The 24,705-nt window shown below is 46.3% G+C and overlaps 1 protein-coding gene across 1 annotated transcript; it reads left to right on the forward strand.

Annotated features, from left to right (window-relative positions):
* Positions 1-6,141: 6,141 nt before the first annotated feature.
* On the forward strand, positions 6,142-22,840 carry LOC8026138 (monocyte to macrophage differentiation factor 2). The gene is made up of 6 exons (XM_029988153.4): positions 6,142-6,222; positions 16,425-16,582; positions 18,380-18,454; positions 19,801-19,902; positions 22,109-22,178; positions 22,586-22,840. Exons 1-6 carry the CDS (start codon positions 6,145-6,147, stop codon positions 22,775-22,777), a joined length of 675 nt encoding a protein of 224 aa, XP_029844013.4. The 5' UTR covers positions 6,142-6,144; the 3' UTR covers positions 22,778-22,840.
* The last annotated feature ends 1,865 nt before the right edge of the window (positions 22,841-24,705 follow it).

The following is a 24,705-nucleotide window of genomic DNA, read 5'->3' on the forward strand; positions in this document are numbered from 1 at the left end:
AAAAAATCACCACGTTATAGAAGCAAGGGGAAAGAAATGTACAACATCGTGAATTTAATAATCCTGAAATGTCGAAATTCGGACTTTGGATGTATCAACGTTGAAGTAGTAGTTTTGATATTCCAAATTATAACTACCGTTCAGCCGGTGAACCGCGGGCACAACTAATACCTGATACCAAAGAAATTGACTCTCGAAAGAAAGGACACGGACACGCGCAAACACAAACACATAATACGCGCACATGCCGTCTCTATTTCTTTCTGAAATGTATTTCTTAGCGCCGATACGCTGTCATATACAGACCGTGACGGTTTTAGGAAACCTTTACTATATGCGTATCTAGATGTACATCTACCACTCGGTTCCGCGCTTTGGTAGCTCCAAATAGTGACAAATATACAAAATATTACTAAAATCATGTCGTTGTTGTTGTTTTGTTTGTTGAACATTCAAATTGTGTTCCCGTTAGATTAGCTTGTCTCCCTCTGTGCCACCACTGCCGCGTTCTACATAAAATCCTTATTGGCGTATGAGAAAATTAAGTTCTAAGTTGTGGGGGAAAATGTACTAAATTGCTATTGTATTATGTATCTTCTTTTGCCTTACTCAACTTTCATTCATTTTCTCCTTCTGTCTATCTTTTTTCTATATTCGTTCTCCTTTCTTGGTGTCAGGTTCTAGATTTGTGAGGCTCCCAGGGTGTTGTATTACCAAAAGGGGGGAGGGGGGAGGGTAGTTGGGGGAGTTTGCTTAGATATGGCGTTACGGCCGAAATGTGGCCCAGATCTATTTTTTTAACCCTTTCCCCCCCCCCCCCCCCCCCCAATATTGGCTAAGCCATTAAAAACTACACTTTTGGCTAGTGTATATCAATTTATTTTCCTAAAAAAAAAAGTTTACCTTGGGGGTGGGGGGCATGGTTGCATGTTGCCTGCTCCAAATTCAATTCATTTTCTCCCATGTTACACATGGGCGATGGAGAGAGGGAAAAAAAACTTCAGAAGTGCAGCTTGACGGAGCACCTTCCGACAGAAAAAAGATAGAACCCTATCATAAAGAAACAACAATCAGTGATATATAGACAAGACAATTATCGGCAAGAGGAGAAGATTTTGCGTATTGTTTTCTTATTCATCTCATCAATAACCTTATTTTAAGAATTCAGTACAGTGCAGGGAAGCGTGTGACGAATCACGGCATTCTCTGGAACCCGGCGCTGCGCACTTCATATATAATATTTTCTTTTTACACTTAGCTGAGAAACCCGTGGTGATAAATGATGGGGATTTTTAAGCGATTCCGCTTAGTTTGTCGCAAAGCCTATACTTGAAATATTCCTTTATTTTCGTTACTTTATGTTTAAAAATAAAGCTGTTCAGTATGTGCGCATAGGACGCATTTGCTACGGTCCCGAATTGCTCCACGACTTCATGACACCACACAACGTAATGCGCCGCGCACGCTGGTACTGATAAGATGGATCGGCGGCTAGCATGACCTCGTCTCGGTAACGGGTGAGGGCACCTGTCCAATACCGTCGCAAACATCATCGTTCGTGAATCACCAACCCGCCCCAAGAGGCAAACAGGCTGAAGCTTCACGAGACCCGACCCGCTTCGGGTCGGGTCGGGTCGGGTCGGGCCGGGTCGGGTCGGGTCGGGTCGGGCCGGGTCGGGTCGGGTCGGGTCGGGTCGGGTTTGATCGGGTCGGGCCGGGTGGGAAATGATCAGGTCGGGTAGGATCAGGTAGGGAATTTATTTAATCCGGTCACCGCAAAGGTAAAATGAGATTATAAGCATTTTTTTGTTTACTCTCCCCAGACATTTCGTAGTGTTGCGCAGCACAGTGTGCAATCTCACCGCGGGAAAAATAGCAGGCCGTCAACGGACGGAAGAGGCTGGTTCGCCGCTTGTTAGAATATCAGAGCAACCGGGGTGTGGCGTCGCTGTCCTTCCGACACGCGGCTGCTCCCTTCCGTTGTTCGCTTCGTCTTTGGCTTCTGTATCCCCTCCAGAATCACGCTCCGGACGTCGCAGTGCTTCCTTGTCGGACTCCCGTCATCGACGACACTTAAACGGGCAAAAGGCGCGCGTTTCCTCTTTGGGAGTTTTAGTTTTTATATAAGAATGCTTATCAAGCTCCCCCCCCCCCCCCCCTTCCTTTTTCACCACCAAGCTCCAAGCAAGGGCTATTTTCTTATGTCTTGGCTGTACTGCCGAAGGGAAGGGAAGCAAATGTACACTGAGGTTCTCTCTAAACACGTCGATGTTCCGCAAGTCAAGTGGGTCGCTACCGATTTTCTATTATATTATAAGCACCCCAAGTTCCTGCAGAAGACCCACACGAGCAATTTGTCTTAACCGTACACCACAGCTGCTTGTAAGCTTCATTAGTAATATCAATATTTTAAAATATATTTTTTCAAACTTTTTTTTATGAAAGTCAGTTTGTGTCTGACAATATTCAAAGTTTGACGTTCGCAGCGCTAGTGGTTACAGAGTCTTTTTTTTTCTCTCATTTTTGAACGGTTAAACGGTTTGCTAATACTCTCGTGCGCAGTTGAAAAAAAGAACAGATAATATCCGCATTCCGCTTAAAGATGGAAGCTCATTATAAGATGTTAATAGTGCAAATTATGTGCACTAACAATCTAACAAGTGAGTGTCCAAAATGGGAGTCAATCTGATGTCTCCCGAATTCCAGATGACGTGCCCGCATGGAGACAGAAGAGGGCAAGGAGATCCGACGCGCCCGATTTCTCCTTCGGGATTTTATGAGGTGAGTGCGCAGGGGACGTCACAATGCTTTGAGGTACAGGAGCCCGAAAAAGTGCGGCGAACGTGACGTCGTATGGACAGGATGTTTCCCAGCACTGTCCAACTGAAAAAAAAAAAATCGTGTAAATTAAGCAATGAGCGGAGCGCAACGTAAATTTTCGCAGAGCTGTATTTTGGTGGTGTATTTAACACACTCAAATTTAATTCGTATAGGTTTCCGGGAAAAAAAATAATTCGAGAAATCTTGTTATTCCTATGCACACAAAAAAAAAGAACAACAAAAAAAATGGAAAGAAACCGTTTTTTCTTTTTTACGCATATGGCATCACATAAAACGAAACCTCATAGTTTGTGTGTGTGTGTATGTTTTTTAGATAAACGCTCGCAAGATGGTGCAGCAGATTCGAGTGTGTGTGTGTGGTACATCATCTCCGAGTAGCAACGATACAGTTTGTAACCCTTTTTTCTCCCGGTGTTCATTTTCTTGATTTTGTTTTTCCCTGAAACTTATATGTACGAAATTTAAGCGTGATTTACGTGTGTGATAAATGCACCGCTTAAAAACTCTCTTGTGAAAGTTTTATTGCACTCTGTTCATTGACTTACTTACGCGAGTCTGTTTAGGCCTGATTAGCGTTCGACACCCAGCACTATATCACTAACAAAACAAAGAAAAAGAAAAAACTCCGGTCGCGTCTGGCGGCTATCGTGCAAGCGCGGCAGCCATATAATAATACGATATTCCTCGCGCCATGAGCGTGGACGCGCTGCTATTGATTCCCTGCCGCCCATTGTTGTGGCACGCCGAATGACTAACCCGACATCGAAAAACGAGAGCCACGCTGAATGTGGGAACGCCACAACCCGACACCCTCGCCGTCGCGAGAACGAGAGCTAGCGTGCCTAGATTTTAGAGTGTTACCGACTGCTCTATTGGGGTCACGTGGTTTATGGAAGCGGCGAGAGGGAATCAAAGGTTTCAATCGCTCCCTAGTCCGGAAGCGTGTCCGCCTTGCTCCGTCTCTCTACCCAATACTTTTCTTCTCTATCACCGCTATCCTCCTCGCCACTAGACAACGCGCGCGTGCACACATTCACCCAACCAACGCGGGAGGCGTCCGCCATTGAATTGCGAGCGTTCCCCACACTTTGAGTTGCCCCCACTCTCAAATCTAGGCTCCCTAGCGAGAAGCAGACGAGAGCGCGGGTAGCGCAGGAGAACGCATGTCCTTGCATATAAGAATAGCAGACGGCACCCAACCGTCGTCTGCCAACTAAAAACACGAAAAATAAAAGAAAAAAGAAGCAGACGATAATGCCGCCGGAATTTGTCGTCTGCTCTTGGCGACCTAGCACAAATTCGAAACTATTAAAAGTGCCCCTACTTTGCCCTTCTGCATAAGTTGGCCAAGAGCGAACGCTGCGACTCCCTCGAGGAACGAAGCACGTGACTCTAAGAGAGGTGAACGCCGACCACGCCGACCGTGTTGTCATGCTCGCTCCGAACCTGTGATTGACTCCCTGAGGCTGTAGTTTTCGCCGCTTGCCAAGTTATGCTAAAGAGAAGTACATCTCGCAAACCCCTCTAACATCTTCAACACAAGTTTAAAGATATCAAAGGGAGAAAAACCTGCTGGATTCGAGATACTAAACCTCCGCCAGCTCACATCCCTCGCGTATTGTGTTTGGGTTTCAAACTCGCGTGTATGTGAATTAATAACTTTTTATAGCGAAATAAAGCGAAAGGAGGTGCCGTATCCGCCCTTCTGGGCGAACAGCATCAATAAACGAACAATATAGAAGCACCCATCCTGTTTACTGCTTTGCGTGGGATTCCGTGCACCACGATGGTGCAACACGCTGTAAAGCAGTCTGTCGCACCCTGTTAATGGGTAGCCCAAAGTGTCTAATAGATTGGGGAAGTGTCCAAAGTGTGATACATTTTTTTTTTTTTTTTTTATTTCACGGCCTGGAATATAAAGCCTTGTTGTTTGGGAGTGTTCACTATATAGTACATATATACTATTTTTTTGCTTGGGAGAAGAGCGTGTTGGTTTAAGTCACGGATGAAGAAAGAATAAAACAATTAAAACAGGGACAACACAACCACATCTTTCATGAAAGATGTGGTTGTGTTGTCCCTTTTTTAATTAAAGATGTGGTTGTGTTGTCCCTGTTTTAATTCTTTTATTCTTTCTTCATCCGTGACTATTTTTTTTTTTCTTTTGTTTTTACATGGCCGTGTTTCCTCACGAAACATGACCAACTTTCTGGGACACTCCGTAGAACAAAAAGTTTTTTAAGGAAATACCAAAATTCTAATTTATTTGCGTTTATGATACCCAGGCAATTACAGTCCTCGGGAACATTACGACCTTTTGCCAAGACGCAGAAATTGATAATTTTGTGAAAGCGGCGTATATGATTCAACGCAAAAAACAAAAACAAAACAAAAAACATTTGTAGAGACGTGAAATAAAAAAAAAATATAATAATAACTATACGTGTCCAAAGGTTTAATTATTGCTTATTGATATTCCATGACTGTCATCTAAAATCGTCCCGGGGAACATTAGGATGATAATGCAATTAAATGCAAAGGTGTAAGCGAGCTGGACAAGAATAACGGTGATAATCCGGGCAGAAGGGGACCAGGCGGTACGAAGGACGAACGCAAATCTCCAAGCACAGCTAGGTGACTGGTGCGCGACCGAAAAAACCCGCCCGGTCGTGGTATGAAACCAGGGACACCTCCGTTTCCAGCGGAGAGCTCTGCCAAGTGAACTAACCAGAAGTTAGACGTCAGTAGAGCAAACAGAGATTTAAAAGCTGCCACCAGTCTCACACCATTAAGAGTGAACGGCCTGCGTTCTAAGGTTACGATGATAATGCTATTATTGCAAAGTTGCAAGCGAGCTGGACAAGAATAACCAGAATAATCCCCTTCTCCAGGGATTATTATTGTTATTTTGCCCCCCCCCCCCCCCCTGCAAAAAATCCCTGGCTACGCCACTGCCGCCTCCTGCAGCATGTCCTGCCTTTGATACTGCTTCGGTGTCTCGCGGCAGAAGGCACCGAGCACGCGCTGGAGGCATCCGGAAGGGGCGTCCTGCCGTTCTACTGCAGAGTTTATGCTCGTGCAACAACGACACGCAAAACTCGCTGAGAGAATCGCACGCGCCGCCCGACGCTTTGGAACGAAGACGTTTGGTCATAGCGGAGCATATACAAGAACGGCCAAGGGCATTCGATTATGGTACGCCGATGGTGCTCCATGCTCCGGGAAGACGCGAAGGCAGTTCGCGTTCTGGTACGTCGTCGACTCCCGTTGCCTGACGCAATGTCCACGTTCGGTTCCAGACTGATGAATCCACGACCCATCGGCAATGAGGCGTACGTCCCCACCGAGGTGGAGCACTTGGCCAACGTGGCCACACACGCGGTGAGTGATTGCGCGGTGCCCATATGGAACGCATCCTCGACTGCAGTGTGTCCAGCGTCCTATGTGCCGCCCGCGCATCTAAAACTGGTCCTGAGGTGGCAACAATTAAGAGCCGTTGTGTCGTGTTGTCGGATGTCGGAATCCTGGCGTTTGGTCGTGGAAGTTCAGGCAAGAAGTACGAGCGAAGGCGAGTGCTGCCACCAGCGCAGCGTCGGCTCTAAAGCAGAGAACAAATGAGCGACAAAAACGGGCGCCGCGCGGTGATTCCCACAGCAGCAGCAGCCCAGGACGCTGTGACGTAAACCTATGCCAAGCTGTCACGTCACGGCGTCCGCGCAAGTTGGCATGGAAACTGCCGCCCGGCGCCCGTTGTTGTCGCCCATGTGTTCCTTGCTCCACGTCACAGAGCCGCGGTGGCGCTGCTGTTGGCGCGGCGCACGATCTCTTCATGCGAACCTGGTTTCTGCGCTTGCGCAGTGCCCATCGCTTCGTGTGGGCAGACGCACGCTTGTTTGTAAACAATGTGTACTACTGAAGCTTCCATGGACTGTCAACCATGGAGAGCGGCCTACAGCAGAACAAGCGTCTGTCATATCCACCGCCTCTGCTGCGCGACCACCGCCAGGATCGCGGCAGACCACAACTGTATCAGGCCCCTAGGGGTCTTACTAGGGTGACCACCTTCCTGCTAGTGAAATTATGGCGAAATGCGGGACACGCGGGGCAGGGGGGTATTTATTGACACCCACACAACGAACCGAGGCTCTATTTATTATCCCGTACTGTTTATGCGCCTGCTAATTGTATTGTAGCAATAAAGCTCAAATAATTTCCACTCACAGTGATATATTTTACTGAGTGTCAAACATGTTATTAAATGTGTCGAAGTTGAAAACATACAAATCGACTTTATCAAAACTCAATTCATCAAATCGAAAAAAAGAAACAGTAAATATTTTTTTGGGCTATTGTTTCCTGTCAACGCTTATTTTTATCAACATGGTCCTACACAAAATTTTAACATTATGTTCTTTTTCGACCGCTGTGAGTGTGCTGTCTTCACTAAAAAAAAAAGTCTACAGCAACTTTTTTGCATTGATAGAGCACTTTAAAAATAATTACAATATTTTATATTTAAACTTTTGACGAACGATTTTCTCCTGCAATATTTTGCCACCAAAGGGAGAGGCACAACGGAGCATGCGTGTCGGGTCTCCTCCAAGAACGACGGTCGCTCCCCGCATTGCTTGGATAGAAAATGGCGTACCATTCCGATTCACACGATTACCAGCGACCTCCGAGCTTCCCCGTGCCCCGTTGTTCGGCAACACTATGAGTTGCGGAGTGAATTTTACGACAGTTTGAAATGCGGGACACTTTGAAGATTTTAGAATTTCTCGCGGGATGTGGGACACGAGCCCTCAATGCAAGGCAGTCCCGCGAGTCACGAGACGGGTGGTCACCCTAGACCTTACAACTGTAGGACACCTCTGTGACGTCATGAGAAGGAGATCACTACAATTAAATGAGGACGCGGCGAACGCACAAGTCCGAGATACCATATGCATGTCTGGATGACATATACCACCCGGATGGTGCTGCCAACGTTTGTTTTCTAAAGGTTGATTCAGTCTTTAGAGAGTTCTTGTAGATCATTCCGACAGCCCCAAGAACAATACTTGATAACGATACAAAGGCGGTGGCGCAGTATCGGGTATCGGAGTCATCGGAACTTTTCCACAAGGGCGACGCCATCTTGAATGTCGTCACTTTCAGGTTGGGTGAAAACATAGTTTTGCCGTCGCCACGACAATAGCATACATTTAGGATATAAGCATAACCGTCACCCATTCTCGTTTTGCCTTCCCTTCATGTTCTTTTTACTTTTTGCGGGATGACATTTTTTTTTTCTTTTTTCGTCGCCCATAACCGGATGTGCCTAGTAGGTGTCTGGGGGCGAGAGTAATCGAAAAAGGTATATTGTGTGCTCCTTATGAATACTTATGACGAGGGAGTTAATTGCTATGGCAACGGAGGTTCGCCCAACGCATCGGAATGCAATGGGTCGTAACGAAGTCGGTCGTGACTCAAGCTCAAATGTGCGAGTCAGCCTCCTCGAACCTGATGCTGACCAAAATGGCCGGCAATGACTAACCCTAACCGGCACTCAATGAGGGATTTACGAACGAAATGGCACAAGGCAGTAGTTACTGCTCGCGAATCGAGCATTACTCAAACAATGACCTCGTGGCGAAAGACACCTGTATGTTCATGTGTCTTTAGAAGAAAAAAAAAAAGAAGCCACGCGGACCAACGTGATTTTGTAAACTTAGAGGCAATTTACAAACTGCCCGTTTTCGATTGTTTCCCGAGGTTTGTAGTTTAGGACGGCTCAGGTGTTCTCCATAAAGTGATGGAACTTAGTTTTACACTCAATACACGCAGCACGCGGTCACGGGTAAAATATATATAAAAAAATAGCAGCATGATCCGAAATGGTAAATGGAGCTTCTGCAGTAAGGGCTTGAGGCAGAAAATAAACTTTCACCCACTCAAAAAAGAAAAACAAATGACGATATAATACACAAAATTGTCGGATGTCACTACCTCGTAGTTCAGATATGTCGTGAGGGCCCGATATTTATTTTGTCTACAAAGCAAAATCAACTTCTAGACCACCGCAAACGGAAACCGCTTACGCATCGTCCTCCACGAAGAGCGCAATGCCAAATTGTTGGTTCTTTCGACACTGAATTCCTAATTGCGCTAAGCAGCTAAAACGTACTACGGCCTTGATTATAAGCCCCGAAGTTTGTTCACGCCTTAATTTTCGATCCGTTCTTGGCCTCACATTCATCAAGCTTTGGTCCGACAAAACGACAACAACGTCCGGCCTGTTTCAGACCTGACGATTGTTTCCGCCCAATTGATTATTTAATTAATTTGCGACAGATTTACCGGGTAATGAGTGGCAGAGTGTGCTCACGCACACCAGCTCGGAGCGCGTGGAGCGAAAGTTCATGCTGCAGAAGTCAGGAATCCTGGGTTACATCCCCACCCCTGCTTATTTGGTCGGATGAGCGTCGTACCGGCGTGCGGTCGTGTATCACTACTGCGTGATGCACGTTAAAGACCCCATGGCTAGCGATTGTACTGCACTGCAGCTAAATGTCTCATCTACACCTGAGAGACAAGTTGTTCATTGAGGCAGACTAACATCCGGCTGTCTGAAGATACGTACAACACAAGTACTTTACACTTTTACCGCCTGTTTTTGTTTGCCATCCCCCTCTATAGTGCCTTCGGGCCCTCGGGGTATATTTGATAAATAAATTCCAAATCCAAACCGGACCTGACGTTCATCGTGCTTTTGATCCGGCATTTACGAAGGGAGGGGACAGCCCGCACAATAAAACATCAGAAACGACAAGCTAGCTGATTAAGCCCTGATGATATTGTAGTGAGTGCGCAGGCGAGCTGGTGGAAATTAACCATTCTGATGTTAGCCTGAGACTGAGGCAGGAAAAGAGGAAGTTTCAAAGTAGAAGAAAAAGGAACAGTCGAGGATACGTCTCTAACACAGCTAAAGACAAGTTTATTCGGTCACCCTCTTAAGGGGTGTCCAAACAGGACACTACAAAACCCGCGACTCCGGCAAATCGTGCTGCGCTCTGCCGCGATCCGCTTCCGGCCGTCGGAGGGAAATTTCCCTCCGTCAATTCTTCCCGGGGGGAAACTTCCCTCCGTCAAATCTCCCCCTCGCTTCCTCCACGGCGGCCTTGCTCTGCTCATCACGTGGGTCCGGAGAGCCACTCACACGCTCCGTTGGCTGTCGGTCAATTGCTCAAGGCCTCCGCTCACAATACGGAACCGCATCGGACGCCATCACGACGAAAGTGAATCTCGACAAAGAAAGCAGATCCGAGGCGGGCGAAACGCACCCTTCGACGCAGGAATGTCCCAAATCCACCCAAAGCCGGACCTCCTTGGCCTACGAGCTGAGGCGTCGGCGGTACGCGAGGGCGTTGGCGAGGTGAGACAGACGCAGGTGGCGTGTGACGTCAATCTGAAGAGGAGAGCAGTCGTGATCGCAAAAATTTTCACGACTCCTGCGAGCATTTTCACGACTCCGACAGACCGTAAAAATAGAAGCGTCCGCTTCAATTTTCACGATTTGTCGGAGTCGCGGGTTTTGTAGTGTCCTGTTTGGACACCCCTTTATATACACTCCACAACCTTCACCACAGAACCTTCGCGACCTCCAAAGCCAAAAGATAACAAAGAACTCATCTCTTTCCACCACAATAATCAAACGACCTTGACAATCCTACAAAGCCCCCTCACCAACACAACCTATCTCCTCTCTCCCGGAAGACGATCGACCTTCGCGTACAAAGCACACACTCCTCCTCTCCTCCCCGGCCCACAATCCCGAAACAACCCGGCAACAAAAGATACCAATCCACCTGATCCAAACCAAAGACACAAAGGAGGAAACCACTTACACCCTTTCACAAACAACAACCACTTAACAAAACTCTCAAATCCGCAAGAAGGTTTTTGCACTGCTGCTAAGCCGTAACGACACTTGACTAATGCAGTTGCCCATTGATTTCATTCTTATTGTTTCTTTTACAACCCTTTTGATGTCGTTTACTTCCCTGTGTATTATTTCTGTCTCGGACCAGCGTGGTATACAATTATTACATTCTTGAACATGTTTCGCTATTTCCGAATCAGTCGCGTTGTTTTTTACATTTCTTTTGTGTTCAGTCAATCTATCATTTATACACCTCGACGTTTGACCCACATACTTAAAACCACATTCTAGGGGAATTTCGTATACCACTCCATTATCACACGGAATAGACTTTTCTCGATGCATTTTTGTGCATTCCCTTACACTCTTGTGGAAGGGCGTGAGCTTACTCAATTTATAGTCGGAACTAAAAACCAGATCAACATCGAACTTTTTTGCACAAGCCTTCAAGTTGTGAGAAATTTTGTGATAGTACGGAATTACAGTAGTTCTATGTTTTGGCCTTTGCTTTGGTTCTGCTCTACATTTGTCTACAAATTTTACGGATAACTGTTTCCCTACGAATTCATCCTGATAACCAGCACTGTTTAGCCTTCTCCACTGCCTTTTCACTGATTCAGCCAAGAAATGAGTACATGATCTGTCCATTGCATTTGTGATTAAAGATTTGACAATACCTGCTTTGACTGTTTTTGAATGGCAACTGTTTTTTGATAGCAGCGGTTTTGCGTTTTCTTTTCCATATTCCCAACATACCCCTTTTTCATTGTGAATCATAAGCTCTAAAAACTGCAGTTTACCATTCGTGGGTCGTTCGACTGTAAACCTCAGTTCCGGGGCAGCCGATCTGATCAATGCTTCCAGAGTGTCAGACAATCCCTCCCGAAAAGAACAGATCAAAATGTCATCGACATATCTTTTCACAAAACAGGATTCGGACGTCAGTTCTTGCAACTTATCAGATACAATGCAATCCAAAGAATTTAGGTAAATTTCCGCTAACGCCGGTGCTACACTCGACCCAATGCATACTCCCTCTTTCTGTAAATACTTTTTTCCTTGATACTCTACTATTGTTGACTGCAAGTAATAATCAAGAACGGCAAGAAAGCTGTCCACCGATATGCCTGACCGCGATTGGAACCTTACCAAATTCATTTCAAGCACCCCTTTTACCCTTTCCAACAGACGACTCTTCTCTAATGAGTAATAAAGATCCTTGATGTCCATTGACAACATATCTCCTTCCTTTCCATGATGACCTTCGAGTACCGTGATCAACTCACTCGAATTTCTCAGTGACAAAGACTTATCTAGAATTGCATGATTTAAACCTTTTTGAAGAAACACGGAAACTACCTTCTGCCAAGTGCCATTCTCATTGATCACCACTCTAAGTGGCATCTCCGGTTTATGATCCTTAATGAAGAACTTTACGCTCAACGCTGATTTCGACAGATTTACCATGGTCTTTGCTACGTCCTTAAATTCGTCTTCCTCTAAAATTGAAACTATATTTTTCTTTAACTTTCCGATGTTTCCACCCCATTCTTGAAACAAAGATTCCATCGCTTCACCCGTATCCTCGACTGTTCCTTTTTCTTCTACTTTGAAACTTCCTCTTTTCCTGCCTCAGTCTCAGGCTAACATCAGAATGGTTAATTTCCACCAGCTCGCCTGCGCACTCACTACAATATCATTGATTATACCTGAAGCAGGCTTGGTCCCCTTCTCATGTACAACCGCATCATCAACGACACCGACCGCCTGGATTTCTCAAGCAGTAGAAGTACTGGACCGACTGGGACGTCGACTGGCGGAGCTGGAGGCCGAGGTTGCATATTTCGGCATCTGCCTCCGAAAAAGGTTCGTGGACCCAGCTGCATTCAAACATCTGTCAGCGTCGGGGGGCCAATGGAGCGGCAAGAAGAGGATCCTCAAGGCGTACAGAGAAGCCTCAAGTCACCGGATCAAAGAAATGCGCAGCGCTTCCGAAAGACTTTGGGAGCTCCTGGTGGGAGGTGATTTCAAGCGGCACAGGGACTACATCATTTGGAACAGCATCAGGAGGACAGTTTTCAACCGTATGTGGTATGTCAAACGAAGGCATGTTCTGGATAGCATTAAGATGAAATCTCAGGAGGGAAGGAATAGAGACTCACGGGTTTTTAGTTTTTTCGATCGGATGTGTGGAGGTTCTGTTATCAATCCGGGTGGCGTAATGTTATCAAGGAAGACGCAAGCAGTGTTGGAAAACGGACCGAAGTTTTGTATTGATGTAAAACCGTCAAGGGTGGATGTATTTTCTTCTATACAGTCGGTTGCAAGAATAGTCAGGCATGAGGAAAGAGCGGCGTTTATTGAACAGGCTGTTGGCAGAATGGAAAACGTAATGGGCATTGGATACCCAAATGAGAAAAGGGATTTTCGTGTCTTCAGTTCGGTTAGAAAAGAGTTAGAGGATCGGTCATTGCAATTGCTACAAACGGATAAATCCGGTAGATTCGCGGTTCTTTCAAAATCGTCATTTCAAACGAAAACGGGTGAAGCGATGGAATCTTTGTTTCAAGAATGGGGTGGAAACATCGGAAAGTTAAAGAAAAATATAGTTTCAATTTTAGAGGAAGACGAATTTAAGGACGTAGCAAAGACCATATGGTAAATCTGTCGAAATCAGCGTTGAGCGTAAAGTTCTTCATTAAGGATCATAAACCGGAGATGCCACTTAGAGTGGTGATCAATGAGAATGGCACTTGGCAGAAGGTATACAGTTTCCGTGTTTCTTCAAAAAGGTTTAAATCATGCAATTCTAGATAAGTCTTTGTCACTGAGAAATTCGAGTGAGTTGATCACGGTACTCGAAGGTCATCATGGAAAGGAAGGAGATATGTTGTCAATGGACATCAAGGATCTTTATTACTCATTAGAGAAGAGTCGTCTGTTGGAAAGGGTAAAAGGGGTGCTTGAAATGAATTTGGTAAGGTTCCAATCGCGGTCAGGCATATCGGTGGACAGCTTTCTTGCCGTTCTTGATTATTACTTGCAGTCAACAATAGTAGAGTATCAAGGAAAAAAGTATTTACAGAAAGAGGGAGTATGCATTGGGTCGAGTGTAGCACCGGCGTTAGCGGAAATTTACCTAAATTCTTTGGATTGCATTGTATCTGATAAGTTGCAAGAACTGACGTCCGAATCCTGTTTTGTGAAAAGATATGTCGATGACATTTTGATCTGTTCTTTTCGGGAGGGATTGTCTGACACTCTGGAAGCATTGATCAGATCGGCTGCCCCGGAACTGAGGTTTACAGTCGAACGACCCACGAATGGTAAACTGCAGTTTTTAGAGCTTATGATTCACAATGAAAAAGGGGTATGTTGGGAATATGGAAAAGAAAACGCAAAACCGCTGCTATCAAAAAACAGTTGCCATTCAAAAACAGTCAAAGCAGGTATTGTCAAATCTTTAATCACAAATGCAATGGACAGATCATGTACTCATTTCTTGGCTGAATCAGTGAAAAGGCAGTGGAGAAGGCTAAACAGTGCTGGTTATCAGGATGAATTCGTAGGGAAACAGTTATCCGTAAAATTTGTAGACAAATGTAGAGCAGAACCAAAGCAAAGGCCAAAACATAGAACTACTGTAATTCCGTACTATCACAAAATTTCTCACAACTTGAAGGCTTGTGCAAAAAAGTTCGATGTTGATCTGGTTTTTAGTTCCGACTATAAATTGAGTAAGCTCACGCCCTTCCACAAGAGTGTAAGGGAATGCACAAAAATGCATCGAGAAAAGTCTATTCCGTGTGATAATGGAGTGGTATACGAAATTCCCCTAGAATGTGGTTTTAAGTATGTGGGTCAAACGTCGAGGTGTATAAATGATAGATTGACTGAACACAAAAGAAATGTAAAAAACAACGCGACTGATTCGGAAATAGCGAAACATGTTCAAGAATGTAATAATTGTATACCACGCTGGTCCGAGACAGAAATAATACACAGGGAAGTAAACGACATCAAAAGGGTTGTAAAAGAAACAATAAGAATGAAATCAATGGGCAACTGCATTAGTCAAGTGTCGTTACGGCTTAGCAGCAGTGCAAAAACCTTCTTGCGGATTTGAGAGTTTTGTTAAGTGGTTGTTGTTTGTGAAAGGGTGTAAGTGGTTTCCTCCTTTGTGTCTTTGGTTTGGATCAGGTGGATTGGTATCTTTTGTTGCCGGGTTGTTTCGGGATTGTGGGCCGGGGAGGAGAGGAGGAGTGTGTGCTTTGTACGCGAAGGTCGATCGTCTTCCGGGAGAGAGGAGATAGGTTGTGTTGGTGAGGGGGCTTTGTAGGATTGTCAAGGTCGTTTGATTATTGTGGTGGAAAGAGATGAGTTCTTTGTTATCTTTTGGCTTTGGAGGTCGCGAAGGTTCTGTGGTGAAGGTTGTGGAGTGTATATAAGAGGGTGACCGAATAAACTTGTCTTTAGCTGTGTTAGAGACGTATCCTCGACTGTTCCTTTTTCTTCTACTTTGAAACTTCCTCTTTTCCTGCCTCAGTCTCAGGCTAACATCAGAATGGTTAAGCCCTGATGTTTGTTCCCGCCGGATTTAAGAACCAAACTTGACCCAATATTCTTCAGGTTTTGATCTGACATTTCCTTCCAAAACAACCAGCGGACAAAAAAAAAATATATTTTGCTCTGATTTAGACCTTTTTTTCTTCAAGCCCCATACCAGATCTACTGGATGTCCCAAGGAGCGGCCAGGTTCTTTAAATGGACCGCGAAATTCTGTTTCTACCTATCGCGCTGCGACTTTGTGCAGCGTTGCCAACAGATGGTGCACTTTTTTGTTTGTAAAATTTTCAAAGAGCGATTTTACCTGAGGAAAAAGTAAAAAAAGAAAAAGCCTTAGCTATTATGGAAACGCAGCGAAACCACCGGCCTTCAAACAATACGGCGCCGTTTCGCACGGGAGACAAGAGAAAGCGCAAGCGGTCGCGACGCCAACTGCCGCCAACGAACGAGCATACGGCGCCGAGAGCCGGCGTCTTTAGCCGACGATATTTTCGACTCAAAAGCGGCGCGAGCTTTTCTGATATCAGTTGCCAATGCATTATTTTATCATCCTTACTACTAAAACACATTGAATGGACACATAATCGATTAAAAAAAAATAATTTGTTGGGCTATTTTGTTTGTTTTTTTTTTTGTTTTTTTTTCGTGGTACTTATGTCGTCTGCTTTGCAGTTCCTTGTTGTTACCGCGCCTGTTTTTGTTTCTGCGACTGTCACCGCCTGCTGAACGCGCGCCATTTTGAGTCGAAAAAATCGTCTGCTAAAGACGCCGACTCCAGCGTCGTATGCTCGTTCGTTGCCGGCAGTTGGCTCGACCACTTGCGCCATCTCTTGTCTCCCGCGCGAAACGGTGCCGTATTGTTTGAAGACCGGTGGCGTCGCTGCGTTTCCATAGGAGCTAAGCCTTTTTCTTTCTTTACTTTTTCCTCAAATAAATTCGCTCTTTGCAATTAAAAAAAAAAAAGCACAATCTGCGGCCGCTCCTTGGGACACCCAGTAGACGATGGCATTGTTCATCAGGTCTTGACCTGGCCATTTTTGTGCGGGACGGCTTCCCCGTCGCGCGTCGCGGAGTGAGAGTTGTGGGCCATGCGCAGCTGAGCATCCTGCCCAGCCTGTTCGCCTTCAAGCTGCTCGTGCAGAAGGCCCACACCCCGGCCCATTACGCTGCGGCCATGGTGTACGGGGCTGCACTCATCATGCTCTTCGTCGTCTCCTCGCTCTTCCACTCGGTGCACTTCATCGGCAAGCTCAGGTGGGACATTGCAATTACGGCCTCCGCACCTCTCCCCCCGCCGAGTTCGCCTCCAGCTGAAAGGTGGTCGTTCCACGCCACTCGATCCAGGCTTGAAATATGATCGTCGCAATGTCCTAAACTAAAAACGTCATAAACTAAAAAAAAAAAGTGTCCCTTTCTTGCGTTGAATTAAGATATATCTGGGTGCACCTTAGATTAGTCTGATATTATTTTATCGAGACGTACACGTTTTAAACGTTGAAAGCATCCTTTCTTCCTTCAACAAACAACCAATATTTTTTTAAGAACTATACTTCGCGCAGCGGGCGAATAATGCGCAAATTGTTTTTCTTGGTGTGAGAACGGGTATAATTATTTCTTGGCGATGCCCTGCTACCTCAAGGGGTGTCAAGCGCTATGTTTTTTCTCTAAAGATTAGAAATAAAACTACTCAATAAACACTTTTTTTTTAAGAAAATGGGTTTGGCATAGTTTTTCCTGGGACGTTCCGGGGTGTCAGGCAGAGTTGTGGCGTCTAAAACGGCTAAAAATGCCGGTTGGCATTTTCTAAAATTCGGTGTTAACCGAAAAAGGACACTTTGCCCTTCCAGTCGTACCGCAGAGCCGTGGCGAAAACGTGGAACGACAGTGTCTATCGAAGCGTGTCCGAATGTATGGGGATACACGGATGCCATCACAACGTTATGGTTCAATGTGCGCATCATCGATCGGAACGTCAAGTCCGAAATGCCCCATGACTTCGCCATGTACGAGCGTGTTTCCAAACTCGTTGTAAGGAAGACTGACTTGGTGCAAGCTCTGCATATTGTGTTGTGCTTTAAAACGTCGCAGCGTCTATTTTGGCGGTCAGATTTGGTTGATTGGCCGATTTTGGCTCAGGCAGCGCTTCACCTCCTCAGCCTGCCAGTGTCCGTTATTGTGTACAACCTGGGAAAGTTCATCTGTGTTTACTGTAATAAGATCACGTGTAATCCTGATGTACAGAAGGTGAAGTTCCATGTTTTTTGGGCATAGACTTCATATCTGACTTGTCTGTTTTTTTTTTTCTGTTTTTTTTTTCTTGTTTCTTTTACAGTTACATACACTCGCCAAAAGTGTTCATTACTTTTTCAATGTATCTGTGCCGTTATTCTTTGAGTGATCACAAATGTCAGGCCTACAAGGATCATCCGATCCGTGTCCGTTGGTGTTTATTTCATGTTCACCGAAAAAAGACTGTAAACTTTTGTGGGCATAAATATACTCCCCCCCAAAAAAAAACTGAATTTTAAAATAACAACGAAAGAAGTACGCCAAATATTGAAAAAATAAAAAAACGATAACGCGGAACCCTAATTATAATGTATAATGACCTGAAAACGTACCGAAATCCCCGTGATCTGTTGGGGTTAATATTAGGAATCGGCGATTAAATGAAATTAGCTACGTGACTGGATACCGTGAAGTGAACCTTGCAAACACCACGAGCCAGTCCAGTCGATCCAGAATCGCAATACATACACGCGTTCTTGCTATCGCGCACTGCGCTATTCAAAGCTCGAGATGACATGGCAAGCTCCAGGCCTTGGATTCGCCAGTAGGGACCCTCTCGCTCTTGGACCGTTTTAAGAGGAGCTAAGGTATGGCCGAGTATGTCGGTAAGCTGACACACCGGTCTGAACGGCCAAGCGATTGCATAAACGATTGCATCGGATAGACGCTTTGGGGATAAGCTATGTGTGTCTAGGTTCTTGAACGACCGAACTGATCGAATGCCACGGGTCCCAGAGATAAACCAACCGAACTCCCTCGCAGGTTACTCAAGGAGATCATGCATCGCTGCGACCGTGCTGCCATCTACATCTTTATCGCGTCGGCATACACTCCATGGTGGGTCAAACGGACATTTCCCTCATCTGCAATGCTTCTATCTTTCGGGGGCGTTGAGCCCGGAGGAAGCTCCGTGCTCGTTGAACGAGTCGTACGTTTATCATTCGCCACGTGATCTCGCTCCAGCCAATACCCAAACGCAGAGAGCGAAGGCTCAGGGCAGTGATAAAAGGGAGGCGACTCACTGTTCCGCCGAACGCACATACCACCACGCTCAGCTAAAGCATGAACGGAGTTAAGAAGCTTTAAACACGTGCCAGATTCCAGCCGCCATTCCCGACCTTCTCTAGTCTTACCGAGGTGCCGAGGCAGTGATCGAAACGGGCGTCTACGAGCCTCCACAAAGGCCTGGGGAGAGAGGCACAGTGGAATCGAGTAGGATAATGAACTGTCCTGCTGTGGTAATCATGAAGTGAACAAATTAAAAGGAAATAAAAACTGAAGGTCGGTCATGGGAGAATTCACCGGACGCCATAGTTGTGGGCAACGTTGCAAAAGAACTGGAAGCTCCTCTTCCGCACCCGATCAGCAGTCGCGCACATAGCAACGGCCGCCAGTGATTACTCCTTATTCGTCTTCGCGAAGTTATTGAATTTGGTCTGAGGTTCTACTGGCAACACTGATAGGCAGTAGAACTTGTTCCTGACAGGTAACAAGACGTTTCATGTTGTGAAATGAATGCTAAGGAAGCTCACGGCAACAACTCGAAAAAAAAATGAACGCAAAAAAATTCTTTTTTTTTTTTTTTTTGTCGACTTGGCTTTCAAGTCGACTTGGCTTCCAAGCGCGGGAACACTTAAATGTTAGTTGTGGCATAACGCCGGGGGTCCCAAATAAGCCCAAACTTAGCGACACCGTCCTCTTGTAATCAAAGTTTTTTTTTTTTTTTCAAGGCAGTATTTACAGATCCCTCAGGGAGAGTGATTATATGATTCTCGTATAAGCGGTTACGTATTTCGACGCACAAATGAAAACTAAAATGCCTCCATTTTGTTTTGAGTTTATGTGCATTTCTCCATCTAATGCCAACAGCACTACTCAATTACAATGCGCCAACTCATGCCCTCGACGCGAAGCCACGGTGGTGGAACTAGCTGTCGAATGGCCGGCGCATCCGTCGACGCTTTGCTCGATGCAAAATGGGTTACTACGCAAGCACAGTCAGCGCAGCTTCTGTGACAATAAACGACGCAGCGGCGGTCGTACTCGTGTTATGCGCGACTCGTGCCCGAAACGCGTTTTTTTTTTTTTTCCTTCGAATTGTTTTTGCTTTCTGCGGTATAGCATTGCGGGATCCGAAAGGCACGATTGTCGCTTCTTTGTCAAAACGAAGCTCTCTGTTTCAGGCTACTACTGCGGGAATACAGCGCGTGGGGCCAAAAGCAGCTCTACCTCGTCTGGCTCATGTGTATTTTAGGCATCGCCTACCAGAACATCTTTCACGAGAAGTAAGGCCGCCAAAGCTCAACCACTGGCTGTTTGCTAGAGTGACGCTGCGTTTGCTTAAAAAAAAAAAAAAATGTCGCAAATTAACGTATCAACAGAAACGGACGTACCGTAGCACAAGGGCGGTTAGTAGGGAGTCTTAATAAACCGCGTCCCCCCCCCCCCCCCCCCCCCCCCCCCCCGGCAACGAAGAAACCACCACTGCGCCTGCGCCGATGGCATTCGGGAATTGTAGTAGACCGTTTCCGCAGCCCGCTAAGCACCCGCATAGCGCTCCGTAATCCGCCACAAGACCTTGAACTACGCAGACTAGGCTGGCGGCGCGCATGCGCAGCTGCGGCGTTTTCTTCGGGGATACCGTAGCGGAGGAGAAAAACGATCTACTACAACTCCCTAATTGGCTGTAGAGTTCCGGGTAGCGTAGGGGCGTAGCGGAAGGGAAAACACGGTCCACTAAAACTCGCTATTGTACTCCCATATAAAAAGTGAAAAAAAAACCATTAATGATGTCATTTCACTCAGCCAAAAGGTGGCGTGATCTATTTATTTATTTATTTTTATTCATATTACCCCTAAAGGCCCTCGTGAGAGGGTATTACATAGGGGGGCATTACATAGGGGGGCACAACAAATGATCTATCGATCATTATTGTTGTCAAATGCGAAATTCTTGACCCCATACTTCCAAGCGCACCGTGCGATACTCGCAAACACCCTCTGTATGATAATATAGTGATTGCCCAGGCGAGCTGGTGGATGTGAACCATTTTGTTCTTAGCCCGAGACTGAGGCAGGAAAAGAGGAAAGTTTCAAAGTAGAAGAAAAATGAACAGTCGAGGACACCTCTACGGTGAATTCGGGTGGTCGCCTCTGCCCTCTGACCTCGATTCAGCAGAGCGACCCCTCCCCGCCGCCAGAGCTACTCGGGATCCTTTTCAGCCGATCACAACTGCTGGCTTCAGGGCGCTCCGAGATTCTCAGACCAGTCACGGAATTAATATTCCTTGACACTGATAATGCATTAAAAACAACACGATCTTACAGCGTTTCGGTGGACGATTGAGCAAAACTTACGCTCGCAACGTGATGAAATAACGGTTTTGACGTACATTGTTTTACTCATCGGCATGTAAAAAAAAGAAAGAAAATAACAGTATGCGAATTGATTTTTGCAGAACGGAACGAAAGCCAACGCTTGGAAACAGTTGTCAACTCATCGCGTTGTGTCGGCTTTTCCTGTTACGGGCGCAAACGAATGTCGTCCCGTCCGTTGTAATCCTCGCACCGTCGAATGCACCGTCATGCCGGACCCCGCAGACCACCACAGACCACTGCCGGCCATCGTCAACAGAACCACGTGATCACCGTCCAGCTGCCACGTGACGCCTGCGCCGCTCCGCACTCCGACGGCTACAGACGGAGTGCCAGAGAGCGCTCTGAGAGGGAGAGGCGCCCTCGGAATGAACCACCCGATCAGGCCACAGCACTCTCTTTCAACCACCCGATTTCGCGCGCTCTGGAAAGAGCGCTCCAGTGCGCGCAGAAAGAACCACGCGAAGACGAAGGTTCAGTCAATTATCTTCCGGGAGAGGGGAGCTAGGTGTGTTGCTTTATGGAAAACGTCAAGGTCGTTTGACAATTGTGGTGTAAAGAGATGGGACCTTTGTTATCTTTTGGCTTTGGAGGTCGAGAAGGTTCTGTGGTGAAGTTCGTGGAGTGTATACAAGGGGGTGACCAAATATAGTTGGTCTTTAGCTCTGTTAGAGACGTGTCCTGAACTGTTCATTTTTCTTCTACTTTGAAACTTTCCTCTTTTCCTGCCTCAGTCTCGGGCTAAGAACAAAATGGTTACCCTCTGTATGTACACGTCTAAATTTGGAAGTTCAGTATGACCCACGTACGCCGTTAGTTTCGTGCTAATCGCCCGCCTCACGCACTTGCAGGGCGCTTTCCCAACCCGCGATAGCCAAACTTTGTTACTTTTCAGAGCTCGATTGCGAGCAAACGTGTATACGAACTCTATTTTACGGCATAATATGGCAAAACGCTTTGTCTCAAACTCACTAAATTGTCGGGCTTCTTGTCTACAGCCCATTGTAAGTACATGCCAACACTTTAGAGACGAAGTCATGGAGCCACCCATTCGTACGGGTAATGCCCCGAACAACAATTTTTATGGTATTGTGTGTTTGTGTCCCGTCGCCGCAGGTACAAGACACTCGAAGTGTTCATCTACATTGTATCTGCTATGGTGCCGGCGTCTGCAACATTCTCAATGGTAAGGAATTTGAGTTTTACGGTGCCGCTGTTGTAATGCGACCGGTCCGGTGTGCAGCACGTCTAAAATGAAGACTTAGACTACATAGCATGCTTTGTGAAACACCGAAGGTATCGCAAAGATATTTCCAGCTCACACTTCCTTCCTTAAAAACAAATAAAAAAAAAACTTGTTTTTAATTTTTTTTTTTTTTTTTTTTTTGCGAGAAAAAAACATCATTTTTTTTTTTTTTTTTTATCAAAGCTGTGCACGAACACTCTTCACTTCTGAAATGCCACAGAAATTCGGTGGCCATCCATGGTGGATTCGACCATCTTCCCCATGAGCGGTTCACAAAAGCAAGATGGCGGATGTTCTTCCCTAGTTCAGTGCAGTAACCCCGCGTGACGCGTGCTGGAACCTCGCAGAGGCCTCCGACGGGCATCAAGGAACTGTACTTCGGCGGCATCATCTATGTGGTCGGCGTGCTCTTCTTCAAGATGGACGGCCGTCTGCCGTTCGCCCACGCCATCTGGCACCTGTTCGTGAACGCCGCCACGGTGGTGCACTACCAGGCCGTGTACCGCTACCTCTTCAACGGTGCCAGCCACGAACAGTGACGCAGCATCCCGTCACGTGCCTGGTCGCGCGGTGATGCAACTTCTGTCGCGTTTTTGTTTTGTTTTCCCGAGCGAAGCAAAACGCTAACAGCTCATAGATAAGAAAGCCTAAGCGCTGAATTTTCCTTCGTCACTAAAGAAGGCTACCGTAGTCTCGTGTTTTCACTGATTGTACACGAGATCCAACTAAACGCTAACGCTGCTGCATTCGCGTCCAGTCTGCCCTAGGTGGCCTTCTTTTGAGAGGTAAGAAAATTATGCACTTTAGGCTTTCTTGTCTACATGTTAGCTAAGAACGTGCTTTCAGGGTACATATACGGTGCACCCATTGCGTATGCCAAAGAAACTTAAACTTCCCAGTTGTGCTATGCGTGCTAAAATGTTTATGTATAGTCCTATTTATAAAGATCAGAGAGGATATGGCGTACATACGATGCTATAGTTTCACCTCTCGATGATACCTGTGATCTCGGGGCGGCCATCTTGGAAACGGAGGATGGGAAAACGAATTCCGGAACGTAAACTAGCGCTTGACGGCCCGCAAAAATCGGTTTTTCAGGGTATCGCGCTGCGGTTTACTACAAAAGTGCAAGCAGGTGGTGGAAGTTTACAGTGAAAAAGGCCAAAAATGAACTTGCGTCTTAAAAAACAACAAAAAACAAATTTGTTTTGGGAAATCTAGTCCGCCACTTCGCAGACGATGGACGCGTAGTGAGAAGTGATGCCGACAGATGGCGTACGCCCCGTCTTCATCATCACATTCATTACCATTCTCCTTCCCCTCTTGTTTTCTCGAGGACCCTTATGGGCGTCTTTGGACAGCCATTTTGTGTCCCCATTGTCGCAGCAAAGTCACTTCCTAATATTCGAATTTATTCGTTGGTATAAAAGCCAGCAAAAATGAACCATTAAAGAGCAACTCCGCTTCATTGATGACAATGCAATTAAATGCAAGGGTGCGAGCGAGCTAGACAAGAATGACGAAAATAATCCCTGTAGAGGCGGAACAAGCGGGAAAAAGGACACACACAGCTTGGTGACTGGCGCGACTGAGCTAACCAGGAATTAGATGTCCGTAGCGCAAACAGGTTTTATCAGCTGCCACCAGTCAGATTTTTTTCGGTCGCGCAACAGTCGGATTTTTTTTCGGTCGCGCACCAGTCACCTAGTTGTGTTTGGAGTTTTGTGTTTGTCCTTTGTCCCTCTTGTTCCCCTTCTCCAGGGAATATTTTCGTCATTCTTGTCCAGCTCGCTTGCACCTTTGCTGCATACAATTGCATTATCATCATAACCCTAAAAATGCAAGCAGTTCGCCCTTGTTGGTGTTAAACCACTCTGGTCATGCGTACCGGGTGACGTCAGCAACTTTTCCTCTCGGGGCTCAGCGATGTCCACATGATTGGCGTACGCGCCTGCCCGGCGCGCTTCTTGGGAACCGTACGGCCGTCGTCGTCTCACCGTTTCGTTCACACGACGTGCGTAGACTGATGCCGCAGTTGTGCAGACGCCGTCGAATGTTGTAGGCATTAAAACGAGTGTGATGCAGACTAAAGTCCCTCGATGTTTTTCACGAAAAAAATATCCAGGGACGTTAGTGCAGACGACTCTTGCATCTGGCACACACCCGTCCCTATCATTCCGCCCGTCGTTGTGTGGAGGATCACGTGACACCTCGTACCACGTCATAGCCGTGTTCTTGGCGGCCCGAGGCCAATGTTGCCAGACGGAGCCGAAATCTCGGTTTCGATTTGTGCTCGTTTAAAGTATGTCCCTATTCTCACGAAGCAAACGATATAGCGCCTTTTATTAGTGCTTTTTAATCTCACTCATTATCGCGATATTTTCGGAATTGAGCGGAGTTGCTCTTTACGATTCCCACCATATCCGCTGCAACATAGTACCACCGCGCTCGACGTTCGAGAGCATCC

Source organism: Ixodes scapularis, unplaced genomic scaffold, assembly GCF_016920785.2.
Source record: "Ixodes scapularis isolate PalLabHiFi unplaced genomic scaffold, ASM1692078v2 PGA_scaffold6__148_contigs__length_123643588, whole genome shotgun sequence".
NCBI lineage: Eukaryota > Metazoa > Arthropoda > Arachnida > Ixodida > Ixodidae > Ixodes > Ixodes scapularis.